Raw genomic sequence first — 13,197 nt, 5'->3', positions numbered from 1 at the left:
CACGGCACTGCTGAAGATCGCTATTCAAATCCACAACTGTCAACTCTAGATCTAGCTAAATTTATGGCATGAAATGTTTGAAAAGTAAAAAAACCTGAACATATAGTTGTTGCCGTAATGAATAAGTGACTCTTAGAATAAAAATTTTGACTGAGGGAGAAGCAGCATCGTGTATGATGTTCACAGCTTGCTTCTCATGCAGCCTTGCAACCTAGTTTCGTGACATGTGGCTTATTTTCCTGAAGAAAATACAATTGCTGAATGATTTTCGGGAGAAACTGGTTTTCTGATTGACCCTTAAGTTTGGCAACTCCAAGCATAATGACTGATTTGAACGTCATGTTTGTAGAACAGGTCAAACATGGACTTAGTTACCTGCAGGTTACCTACGACGACTGATTCCTAGTTTTGTAGGTTCAAATTTTGAAACACTGAGAGGTGCTTTACACTTAACCTTGGAGACACAAGCTAATGCCAATGTTTCAACTTAAGATGGGTATTCTTGGCAATCACAATTTCTCGGGTTGCCATAACAATTGATGCATGTCTATTTTTGCAATAATTGTTGCCATGTTGGATTCTATGCTTTCTAATCTTTGATTTTTCTCTTCTGATTGTGGTTCTTTGGTTGGAGTACAAGGTCTTATAAGACTAGTCTCAAATTTTGAACAATTATATTTTTTAAACATCATAGAAGTTTTCTTTCATGTGTTCTTGCTGAAATACAAGTAATGATATACGAATTTGGCACCACTAGTATCAAGGCTATTAAAATGATGATATTTTGAATTTTTTTCCCTCAAATGGTAGATCTAACGCATAAATTAAAATTTGGGATTGAGTTTAAAACAAGAATTTGGAAAAATAACAGAATTATAGCAAAGGAAAAACTCCGACTTTTTATCACCTGAAGAACTAAAAATTATTTCAAAATAATCAATCTCTGGGAAGTTCTTGAAATTTTCTGACACTTAAACAAATCATTCTTTTTACTATAATAATCCTTTTTTGAGAATATCAAAATTTAAATGCCATCATCACAATACAGCACTATATTGAAGTTTGTTGTATAATTGAAAATTGAAAGTTGTCAAAATTGGCCATGAAACAAACCAGTTGCGAGTACTTTAAAGAAATCTATTCTTACATCAGATCATCTTATAAATCTGTTTATCTAGTGAAGATTTCAACTTTTTGATGATCAAATTAAATGTTAAAATTATTTGAACCATTTATATTCTCTCATAACAAAGGCATCCTTCACACAAAGTATGTGATAAACAATGTTTCATCCATAACAATCCACTTTTACATTTACTCAGAGATGGTATTGAGTAAAGGAAGACTAAACATATATAATTTTCTTGCATAATAAAATATATTATTATATACCATTTTCTATTACAAAGTAATGGTATATAATAATCATAATAATAAAAAATATTAAAAAAAAATCAAAATTTAAAGAATTTATTCATCATTTTAAAAATTGTTATAGATTTTTTAGAATCTCTTTACATTTCAATTTTTATTTATTTCTTAATACTTATTTTGCTTATTATGATATAAAAGACTTTTAAAGATGAATTCTTAACAAGTTTTATTATTTTAGTTGATCCTAAATTAATAATAACTTAAAAAAATAAAATCTAAAACATATTAAATACATTTCACATATCTAACAAATTTGTTAATGTATCAATTTCATGAAATAAAGAATAAATTATTTACTTCATATTTCATCACGCATAAAAAAAATAAAAAAAGGGAAGTAATAAGTGAGAAGAATAGTATCAAGTAAAAATCCCACAATAACTTAATTACATTTTGTCTTTAATTGTTTATTTATTTATTTTTATATTCTAGTATCATTTGAAAAAATAATTTTCACGTAAATTAATAATATATTTTTAATATTATAAAATAATTTTAAATATATTTTTATGAAAAAATTTAACGTATATTCTGTAGTGGATTTTGGATTTTGAATTTGGGAATGGATAGAGGGGCAAGGAGACGGGTTAGAGGCACTGGGCGATGAACAGCGAGGACGGGCACGGGCACCTGTGACCAACCCATGGTAATAATCGACGTGGACGCTGCCCGAAACGACACTGCCCGAAGGCACCCAGTCGGAAGGAAGGAAGTAGGTAGGGGGAATGAGGAGTGTAGGCAGGTCAGAGGAGAGGGGAGGAGAGAGAATAGAGAGAGTTCCGGAAGGAAGGCTCTAGACTCCGCCTGGAAATCCGAGAGACTCAGCGAGTGGGGCTGCTCTCTCCCGTTCCTTCGCCAAACTTGGTCTAAAGGCCCCGCGAAACCCAGAAGCTTCCATCGACTTCCAGGAACCATCACACCTCAACCGGCCGTCTCCCTCCTCCCGAATGGTCTTCTAGGGCTTCTCGCATCGCACCGTCCATTCTCATTTCTTCACTGTCAGGGCTGTATGCTGTTGTGCAGCTAGCAACTGCGCTTCCTCGGCGTGTTTAGATCTGTGTTTTGAGACAGTCCAGCGTCTCCAGGCTTCTGTTCTCTATATCTCGAGGTGTTTCGAGCGGTTTTGAGATACTCGCGGTTTTTTTTGAGAGTGGCTTTTTGACTAGGGACAGCGGGAGAGTCGGTACTGAAAGGGGTGTGGAGGATAGTAAGGGAAGTCTTGCACCATGAGCGTGGTAGGGTTTGACGTAGGAAATGAGAACTGCATCGTGGGAGTAGCGAGGCAGCGTGGGATTGACGTGGTGCTCAACGATGAGTCCAAGCGGGAGACGCCGGGGATGGTCTCCTTCGGTGAAAAGCAACGCTTCGTTGGAGTAGCTGGCGCGGCGTCGGCATTGATGAATCCGAAGAACACCATCTCTCAGATCAAGCGCATGATAGGGCGGCCATTTTCGGATCCCGAACTGCAGAACGACTTGCGCCTGTTTCCGTTCTCGGTCACGGAGGGTCCGGATGGCTTTCCTTCGATTAATGTGCAGTACCTGGGAGAGCCCCGCCAATTCACACCTACGCAGGTTCTTGGTATGCTGCTATCAAATTTGAAGTCCATAGCGGAGAAGAATTTAGGGACGTCGGTGGTAGATTGTGTTATCGGCGTGCCGGTTTACTTCACCGAGCTTCAGAGACGGGCGTATTTGGATGCTGCTCAGATTGCTGGGCTGCACCCGTTGAGGTTAATGCATGAGACGACAGCCACAGCGTTGGCTTACGGGATCTACAAGACGGATTTGTCTGACACCGAGCCGATCAATGTGGTTTTCGTCGACGTCGGCCATGCTAGTATGCAGGTTTGCATAGCCGCGTTTAAAAAAGGTCAGCTGAAGATTTTAGGTCATGAGTTCGAAAGGAGCCTGGGAGGACGTGACTTTGACGAAGTGCTCTTCAATCACTTTTCTGCCAAGTTTAAGGAAGAATACAAGATTGACGTGCCCTCCAATGCCCGTGCTAGTCTCAGGCTCCGTGCTGCATGCGAGAAGGCGAAGAAAATTTTGAGTGCCAATCCTATTGCCCCGTTGAACGTCGAGTGTTTGATGGATGAGAAGGATGTGAGGGGAATCATTAAGCGGGACGAGTTTGAGGAGTTGGCCAAAACTATTTTGGACAAAGTGAAGGGACCTTGCGAGAGGGCGCTCGCCGCGTCGAAACTCAGCTTGGACAAGATCTACGCAGTGGAAGTTGTTGGATCCGGTTCCCGTGTGCCTGCAATTTTGAAGATTCTGACCTCCGTGTTTGGGAAGGAGCCCAGTCGCACCATGAATGCGAGCGAGTGTATTGCTCGCGGATGTACACTCCAGTGCGCCATGCTCAGTCCGACCTTCCGTGTTCGTGATTTTGAGGTTCAAGATTCTTTTCCCTTTGCTATTGGACTTTCTTGGAAGGGAGCAGCTCCGGAGACAGAGGGTGAAGAAGAGGTCTCCTCTAATAACATTGTGTTTGTGAAAGGCAATCCGGTTCCTAGTACCAAGTTGCTGACCTTTTACAGATCAAGCACGTTCGCTATCGACGCGTACTATGCAGAGACGAGTGAACTGCCACCAAACATGAATCCCAGGATTGCTACTTTTACGATTGGTCCATTCACGCCCACTGTGGCAGAGAAGGCAAAGATCAAAGTCAAGATCAGGCTGAATCTGCATGGTGTTGTGTCATTGGAAGCTGCCACCATGATTGAGGATGAAGAGGTGGAGGTACCTGTTACGAAGAAGGATGAGACGGAGAAGGCAGCACCTCCTGCCGATGCGAAGCCCGAGGATGCAGGCACATCAAGTGCAGAGAATGGTGCAGCGGACGGGGTTGCTAATATGGAAACCGACGCTCCCAAGCCAGAAGTTGTGAAGAAGAAGAAGGCAAAGAGGACTGACATATCTGTGCATGAGGTGATTCACGGTGGACTACCTCAGCCTGAATTGACGAAGGCTGTTGAGAAAGAGTACGAGATGGCGCTCCAAGATCGCGTCATGGAGGAGACCAAGGAGAGTAAGAATGCCGTGGAGGCTTATGTCTATAGCATGAGAAGCAAATTGTACGAAAAACTTCAAGACTATGTGACCGAGTCTGAACGCGAGGATATGTCCGCCAGGCTACAAGAAACTGAGGACTGGTTGTATGAAGATGGAGAGGATGAAATCAAAAGCGTTTACACTGCCAAGCTTGCGGATCTCAAGAAGCTTGGAGATCCATTAGAGACCAGGCAAAGAGAAGAGGAGCTTAGGGGCCCCGCTATCAGGGATCTGACCTATTGCATCACTAGTTTCCGAGAAGCTGCTCAAAGCAAGGACCCCAAGTTTGATCATATTGATGCGGCTGACAAAGAGAAGGTGGTCTCCGAGTGTAACAAGGCAGAGGAGTGGTTCAAGGACAAGAAGCAGCAACAAGACGTACTACCCAAGTGTGCCAATCCTGTCCTACTTTCAGCTGAAGTGAAGAAAAAGACTGAAGTCCTTGACAGGTTCTGCAAACCTATCATGACCAAGCCAAGGCCAGCGCCACCGAAGCCTGCCCCTACCGCAGAGCCCAAGCCTGCTCCAGCTCAGCAAGCCCCAGCAAGTGGTGATGCCCCCGCTGCCGAGCCCATGGAGACCGATGCTCCAGCACCAGCTTCTGAACCCGAGACCATGCAGACACAGTAACAGAAATAGAAGTAGACTACCTCAAGATTAGAATTGCATATTATGAGTAGGTACTTGAAGTACTTGAATTATAGCCAAACCTAGACAAGGGACAACATACTTAAAGTGCAGTGGTTCTCTATTTTTTTGGGAGGAGCAAATCAACGTAGTCAGGACAATTTTTGCTCATTCTGCTCCCCATTCCTTAATTTAACGGGTTCAGCAGCTTCACAAAGCTGTAGGCATTCTAATCTTGACAAAGTTGTGTCATCCTCGGTTTTTCAATGTTCTTGGTGCAACTTGTATACACGCAAATTCTTCGTCGCCGTGGACATTTATTTCCCTACTCCGTGAGGAGGGAACTCTGGGAGGCTTAACATCCAGGTTCAGACCCTCATATATTCTGCCATTTAACCTCTTCTATGTCGGGATCACTTTTATCCGCTAGCTAATTTTCTTTTGTTACAATGCTGAAATTCAGTTGCAGCTGAGCCAAACTACTCCCTCTCTTTATCAACATAGTTTCTTCTCAGGTCATCTGTGTCGAATCCTCATTCCTCTCCCGCAGAATAACACAAATTTTTGTATTATGAAGCCATGATGCGTACCTCTGTAGCTTTCCAAGTTTATTCAATCTTACTGCGAGATGAATTTGGTCATTGGATGGATCTCGAATGTCCCAGCTTGCTGTGCATGGTTGTTTCAAAGAGAACCATGGCAAAGAGCTTGACTCCTGTCCACAACCCACGCAACTGTACATCACCTCAAAGCGGCTCAAAATATTCCTTGGTTCTCAAACCAAAGAAGACTCATCCTTGCCTCTCATCCTTGGAGTGTCACGATTCGTATGTTATATGCTCCACCAGCGTGTCTCTTAATCTCTTTACGAAGGAGTCTGAGAACCAAATACACAAAAGCATCTTCACTCATTGCCACAGCCAATCAATTTTACTGTGTATATACATTTAGCACTCTCAATCACAATGCCTTATTTAGGATGACCGTTAAGATCAGAGAGTTGGGAAAGGGAAAACCCCCTACTCTGTCAATCACAATGCCTTTGCTGCTCGGTAGGGGGATTCTTGTGTGTGGGTACCAAGTCACCGGCTGGGTCGAAGACGAAGAGCTCATTTCTTGACGACATGCGAAGCAGCCTTGTTAGCAGCAGCAGCAACACCCGGTTCTCCTCTAACGGATTCTTCATCTCATGTTTCTCACTTGCAGCATCCACAGGTTGGGATTCTTCTTTTGCTCTCGCAACTGGATCGCCAGGTATGCACCTTTTCTTCCTGGCTCTCTACAAATAACATCTCTTGCGGTCACCACACTCGCTTCATTCATATTATCCTATGCATTGGCCAAGGCACCTAGAGTCTCGATATCAGAAGGAGAAGCGACCGTTAGACATCAACATTCGACAACAGAATGGATGACACAATAAAAATCAACCAGCGCCACCAAGAAAGAGAAAAGAGAGTGAACAAATTCAGCACCTCGGAGTGAAGCGTTCATTCTTGTCAATGGGCCTTGTCGGTGCAACTCTGTAATGTGATACTTCTAAGCCATGGTGGTTTCAACATCTATGATACAAGAACAAGGAAGCCTTACTTATTTGTATAGAAAATATCGGCGCAGTTTTGTGTGTGCAACATTGTTTTTGAAGTACTTTTGCACTGCCTCGGTGTGTTTCCAACAATGATTCTCCAGACTGGACGCCATTGTACTATCGTAGTTGTATAGTCTCCGGACATGTACTTCAAGAAGGTTGTCCTCTCATGGTTCCATTTAGGATTACTTTCTTTAATGTAGAATTGATTTAGAGTTTGTTGTGTTGGCACTATTCATCCATCATTTATCTATCTACCATTAGAGGTCATCTGTGGCATCATCATCCATCCAATAGTTAAGGTTTCATCCAAGTATTAGGATGTTATCTTTTTGTAATAGATGAACATATCCAATTTTTATGCCACCTAATTCACACCTATTTTAGGTGAATATATCCTTCATTTCAAATGAATAGAATGTATAAAGTGCTTGAGTGAGCAAAAATTGAATATTAATATGGTATCTAAATAAGGTTTCTAAGAGAATACTATAGAATTATTTACTTCTTGAATAGGTAGAGTTATTCAAGGAAAGTAGAGAAAGTTTGTTCTCTTAAGGATTGTCTTTGTACATACTATCTACAATATAGAATTATAGATTGACTTGTAAGAGACATCTTTGATTTTATGAAGTTAGATGGAGCATCTAACTACATACCATAGAACTATAGAATTCAAATGATCTTATTGTAAGAAAATTTGTAGAGGTTGATTGAAACATCCACATCTATTCGTATTAATATTGAAGAGTCCACAAGTTCATCTATTGGCACAAACTCCTCCACAACATCACAAGATTAGACCAATATAAATACAATAGTCACTACTATTTCAGAATTAAATAGGTATTATCACTACTATTCACCTCTTTGATATACAAATATATTATTTCTCATATTATTGGTATTCTTGAACTTCAAACTATTTAAAAACAATTGTAAATGTTGTATGATATATAAGATGTAAACAAAGAGCTTGCTTTGAGGGAAAAGTTGGATGCACTTTGTTTATTAGAAATGAAGAATTTGGATGATTTCTTGCAAGAAAATAATTTTCTACTTAACTATTTAGCTAGGATAGGTATTGCGATATGTCATAAAGACATTATTGATTTGACTCTACACAATCTACCTTCAAGCAAATTCAAAAAATAAGACTTATATTACTTATCTTTTCCAAATTAGAAGGATTATTGTTACAAGAAGAAGTTTCTTGTCAACTTGAAAAAACCAAAGATAATGAAGAGATATTATATACAAAAGAATATTTTTGTGACTCTAGCTTCAAAAGTCAAAGCTCTTATTAACATGTAAGAAGATGCTCTTCTAAATGTCATCATTGATGAAGAAGATACAATCATTGTCTATTTGCAACAAACAACAATACAATTAAATTAGAATAAGGATCAAAACAATATATCACTTGCCACAAATGTGGCAAATTAAGCTATTTTTTCCAATAATGATATGTTAAGAACTTAGAGAACCAAATTGAAGAACTATAATTTCAACTATTAATAATAAAGAAAAATAATCTTATCAATATAGTAGAAGATAATGATGAAGAAGACTATTCAATAGATCCTTCTAGTTAAACTACTTTGATTGCATATTTTAATGCATTTGATTTTGACAACAAATGGTACTTAGATTGTAGAGCAAGTTCACATGTAATTGAAAACAAATAGTTGCTATTAAAAATAGAAGAATCAAATATTTTTAATATTAAAACCACTGGAGGAAAAATCCTTTATGTACTTGGACAAATGAATGTATCTCTTAAAAACTCATTTGGAGATACATTCAAAAATATTCTTTACATTCCTTGTGTTAAAATAAATTATTAAATAAAAAATTTGTGGATTTAGTACATGTTATATTATTCAACTCCACATCTTATTATGTGCTTAATAAAGACAATCCAAGGAGTGGTTATATACAAGCCATTTGAGCAAAGAATAAACTTTACCATATTATGGAAAATGATAATGACTTACTCTTGGCTACTTCATTACCGAAAGAAAATAATATTTTAAGTATCAACAAAACAACAAATAAGATACATGGATCAAAAACACCGTATGTTTCTAAAGATATTATTTAACTTTAGCAATAAAGGATTGGTCATATTAACTTTTAGTCATTGTATCACTTATCTAACTAAGAATTAGTTGGTGTAATATTATAACTATTCTTAAGGAAAGAAGTTTGTAAAAGTTGTGTGCATAGGAAAATACATAAGAAACATGTTCATAAGAAGAAAAATTGATTTACAAAAAAATAATTAAAAATAATTTATTCTACTTTATGTAATCTTTTACATAAATATCTATAGGAGGAAGATGTAAAATCTATGATTTATATACAAAATAGGTCCTTGACAAAAGCTTTAAGACTTTTAACTCCAAAGGAAGTACTTATCAAATACAAACCTGACCTATTTTACTTATAATTTTTTGGTTGTGTGGAATATTGCTATATATCTTTAAGTTATAGATTCAAAAGATTTATATATATTATTCATAAGCTAGAATAAAAATAGCCAATTTTATTGATGCTATGACTTTCTTAAATAAAAGATAATTATTTTTAAAGATATTATTTATAATAAAGAAAAATTTGACCTGAAACTTATTTTATCCTCAATTCCATTATTAAAAAGAGTTTTTGATTTATTTATTAACCAAAATATATTATCCAATGATACAATAAAAAAAATTAATCCTCTTCCTAGCAAATTGATACCAACAATATCAACAAAAAAATGTACAAAGAAATGAATATATAATAAGTATTTTAACATCAAGAGTAATAGGTCAAAATTGTGTCAATAAAGAAATGAATCTATAATAAACATTTTAATACCAAGAGTAATAGATCAAAATTGTGTCAATAAAAAAATGAATCTATGATAAGCATTATAATCCCAAGAGTAATAGATCGAAATTATGTCGATAAAGAAATGAATCTATGATAAGTATTTTAATACCAAGAGTAATAGATCAAAATTGTGTCCATAAACACATTCTTTATTCTTCTCTTCAAATCATCCCTCTTGTTTGTAAATCCATGAGATCTAAAAAACAAACATCAAATTAGACAATTATCATGTTTATGTTTCAACAAAAGATTATGACTTGTATTAATTGAATTTGAAAAGTTTCAATGACCATTCTATAAAAAGTGAAGAAGTTAGTTCATAAGGTAAAAACATTGACTTTAAAAAAACTTATAATGATCTAGGTTGGAAAAAAACAATAGAAGAAGAAATAGACTCTATCAATAGTATTGACACTTAGGTATTAGAAGAATTATGTGAAAGGAAGTATTCCATATCATTGAAGTAGATCTTTAAATTGAAATCTGAAATCAACAAACAACCGAACAAGAAAAAAGCAAGGTTAGTTATAAGAGGATTTGAACAAAAAAGAAGTATAGACTTTATGAAGAATTTTGCTCCTATTATTAAGTGGTCTACAATAAAAACTGCTATATCTTTAGTAGCAACTAATAATTGGATTAAACATCACATGGATGTAAAAATAACTTTTTAAAATGGTGTTCTTAAAGATGAAGTTTTCTTAATTCAACCAAATGATTTCATCTCATCTAAAAAAAGAGGACTAGTGTGAAAATTCAAACTATCTATCAACAAGCTAAAATAATTATCCAAGGCTTGGTATGAAAGGATAGATAGTGTGCTAAGAAACATACATTTGATAAAAAGTAATTTTGATGCAAACATGTATTACATATATAAGAATGGTGATATTGTTATACTTATGTTATATATTGACAATCTATTTGTTATTGGAAGTGACATGAAGCTTATTATTTAATTAAAAGATTATTATCAAAGTATATTTGATATGGTTGACTTCAAAATTATTTAACAATATTTAGAAGTTAATTTTGATAGAACTTCAAGAGAGATTTTTATTAATAAAAAAAAATTATAAAAAAAATCTTAAAGAAATTTGAATGTTGCTTTGTATATACACCACTACTAAAAAAATTAGTTCTAGTCAATAATAAGAAATCTACCTTATATATATATATATATATATATATATATATATATATATATATTTTGTCAATTATTTCAAAAACTCATATTTTTAACTATCTCAAGGTCATAGATTTTCTCCAAATCGGTCAATCCAAAGTCATATTCCACAATATTCTAATCACAGTTTTAACAATATTTCTCTCAATGACAATTCTTCATAAGAAAATAATAAAAACAAAGAAAACAAAGAGGTAGCACCAAGCTTACCTCAGCTTACGACTCTCACAGTCTGGCTCCCCGGCTTGTGATTCCCACAGTCTAGCTTACTACTCTCTTTCCTCAACCTCTTTATCCTACCCAAAAGATGGACCATCGACCAGCAGATTCCAAAGGTTATGACCCTTTGAATTCTTAACCATTTGTTTTACTAACAACCTAATGTTACCAACTAAACTGCCTAACCATAAGTCTAATTCTCAAGGTTGTCAATAACCAACCAGTAACTTATCACAAAATTTATTTACCTATTCTACATAGCTCCACTCCTAATTGTGCACTGCCGTTTTAAACACACAATTGTTACCTATCTAAAAACTACTTAACAAAATTCTACAAAGGTACTATTTCCTCTGGCCCACCCAATTGATCATTTGCTGCATTATCGAATGTACGTTCCACCGAATCTGGTTCCAATTATAAATCTTCTTCATCCTTCTCCAGTTCGTCCATTGACTCCTTCCTCAACTGGTTTGAGAGATCTTCATTATACTCTCCCAATTCACGGACTTGAGCTTCCAGTTTCAAGATTTGGACATTCCAAAGTTCCAATTTTTGTTGCTGCTAACTCCTCCATTCTCGAACATCTTCAATCGAGACTTGTAATTGACTCCTCACTGTTAACTCTTAACTGGAACTACTATTCTCTAAAATACAAGAAATACAAGAAAATAGCACTCCAACCAATCCAAAACAACACCACAAAATGATTTTAACTCGTGCCTCACTTCTATTCTTTTACTACCTGATAATAATGACAACATGTTACCCATACTGTCCGTGAAAGGTAATGGGAAGTAATCTTTCTGGATGTCCACATAAGTTTCCAGAAATCTTGATAAATTCAGATTTTTCTATTTTTTTTTGGTACCATTACGATTGAAGAAACCTACTCACTATTTGATACTGGGTAAATAAAACCAAGTGCAAGAAGCTTGTCCAATTCCTCCTTCATGATGAGGGAATATTTAGGATTAAGGCGATGTTGCCTCTCCTGTACCGATTTAGCGTTCTCCTCTAATATAATTCGATGCTCACAAACTTCAGCTAGAATTCCTTTCAAATCCACATATGACCATGCAAAAATATTTTTATGCGTTAAAAAATAATCTACCCAAGTTTCTTTCTCATTATCTTTTATACCATCGTAAATATGAATGATTTGGAAAGCTCCCCCTGTACCTAAATTAATGGATTGACATCGTGGAATTTCAGGAGTCTTTGGAATAATATTCTGCTCAATTCCAAAATCTTTTACAAAATCCAACAAATTAGAACTTTTCAACTCCAGTTCTATAGCACTAATGTGATTAACATCTTGTCTATTCATCCAATATGCAATCATATGATCAGAATCATCAATAACATCTGGAAGAACTAAGTACTCTTCCTGTCCTATGCACTGGTAGTTCATTCTAGTGTGCTCGACAACTTGCCTTGTATCAGCATAAATTGGATCAGGTGTACCAATTTCTTCTTTTGTAGACTCATCTTTACAATCTAGCATGAATTTTAAACTCGCCAATTGAATTTTTCCGTGATATTGGACAGGGTACATTTAAAGCAAAATTTTATCATTACCTTTTCCAATTGTCAATGTACCACGGCCCCAATCATTTTGAGCTTTAGCTTGATACAACCACGATCGCCCCAATAAAATTGGATATGACAATATAGAGCTTCGCATTTAAAAAATAATATAAGCAATTTTGTAGGTAATCCCTGCAATTGCTGTATCAATACTTCATAAAATACCCATAGGTTTAACTCGACTAGAGTCAGCCATTTTCAAAACCACTATAGTAGGCAATAAGTGATCCAAACCCAACTCCTCCACTGTAGCAGCATTCATAAGATTTACACTAGATCTTCTGTCTACTTGCACTCCTGATAGTAATACTCCATCAATTGAGATATCAATCATTGGTGCACCCGGATCGGGATTCAAACTTACTTCTCGGATTTCTTTATTTCGAGATCTACGACAAATTAATGAAGAATTCAAGATAGTTCGACACTTAGGTGCTACCGCCAATAGTTGCTTCATAGAGATCGTGGACTGTATGGTGTCCAAATCTTTTAGAATATCATATGGTTCTGTATTAGTGATAATTCCCAATGTCTGTTTCTTCTTCCCACTCCTAGACACCAATGCAACTAAATTGGTTTTCTCTATATTCAAAATTGGTAAAGCTACTGGAACT

General features: G+C 36.2%; 2 protein-coding genes across 4 annotated transcripts; one reads left to right on the top strand and one right to left on the bottom strand.

Annotated features, from left to right (window-relative positions):
- The first annotated feature begins 2,660 nt into the window (after positions 1-2,660).
- LOC112287550 (heat shock 70 kDa protein 14) lies at positions 2,661-5,363 on the top strand. The gene has a single exon (XM_024530625.3). The coding sequence runs from the start codon at positions 2,661-2,663 to the stop codon at positions 5,121-5,123; it is 2,463 nt and encodes an 820-aa protein (XP_024386393.1). The 3' UTR covers positions 5,124-5,363.
- LOC112287552 (uncharacterized) lies at positions 5,224-6,853 on the bottom strand. Of its 3 annotated transcripts, none has more exons than XM_073536813.2 (3): positions 6,596-6,853; positions 6,199-6,399; positions 5,224-5,835 (listed from the first exon to the last, which is right to left on the bottom strand). In XM_073536813.2, the coding sequence occupies exons 2-3, from the start codon at positions 6,304-6,306 to the stop codon at positions 5,632-5,634; spliced, it is 312 nt and encodes a 103-aa protein (XP_073392914.1). In that variant the 5' UTR covers positions 6,307-6,399; positions 6,596-6,853; the 3' UTR covers positions 5,224-5,631. The 3 variants fall into 3 exon arrangements, with proteins under 3 accessions (XP_073392914.1, XP_073392915.1, XP_090109966.1); XM_073536814.2 differs by having other exon boundaries at positions 6,199-6,391; XM_090253840.1 differs by having other exon boundaries at positions 6,199-6,469; positions 6,596-6,852.
- Between the last annotated feature and the right edge of the window lie 6,344 nt (positions 6,854-13,197).

The sequence above is a fragment of the Physcomitrium patens genome, chromosome 10 (genome assembly GCF_059467195.1).
Source record: "Physcomitrium patens ecotype Gransden chromosome 10, ASM5946719v1, whole genome shotgun sequence".
NCBI lineage: Eukaryota > Viridiplantae > Streptophyta > Bryopsida > Funariales > Funariaceae > Physcomitrium > Physcomitrium patens.
Note: the sequence above shows the minus strand (reverse complement) of the source record. Positions and strands in the feature narration are given on the sequence as shown.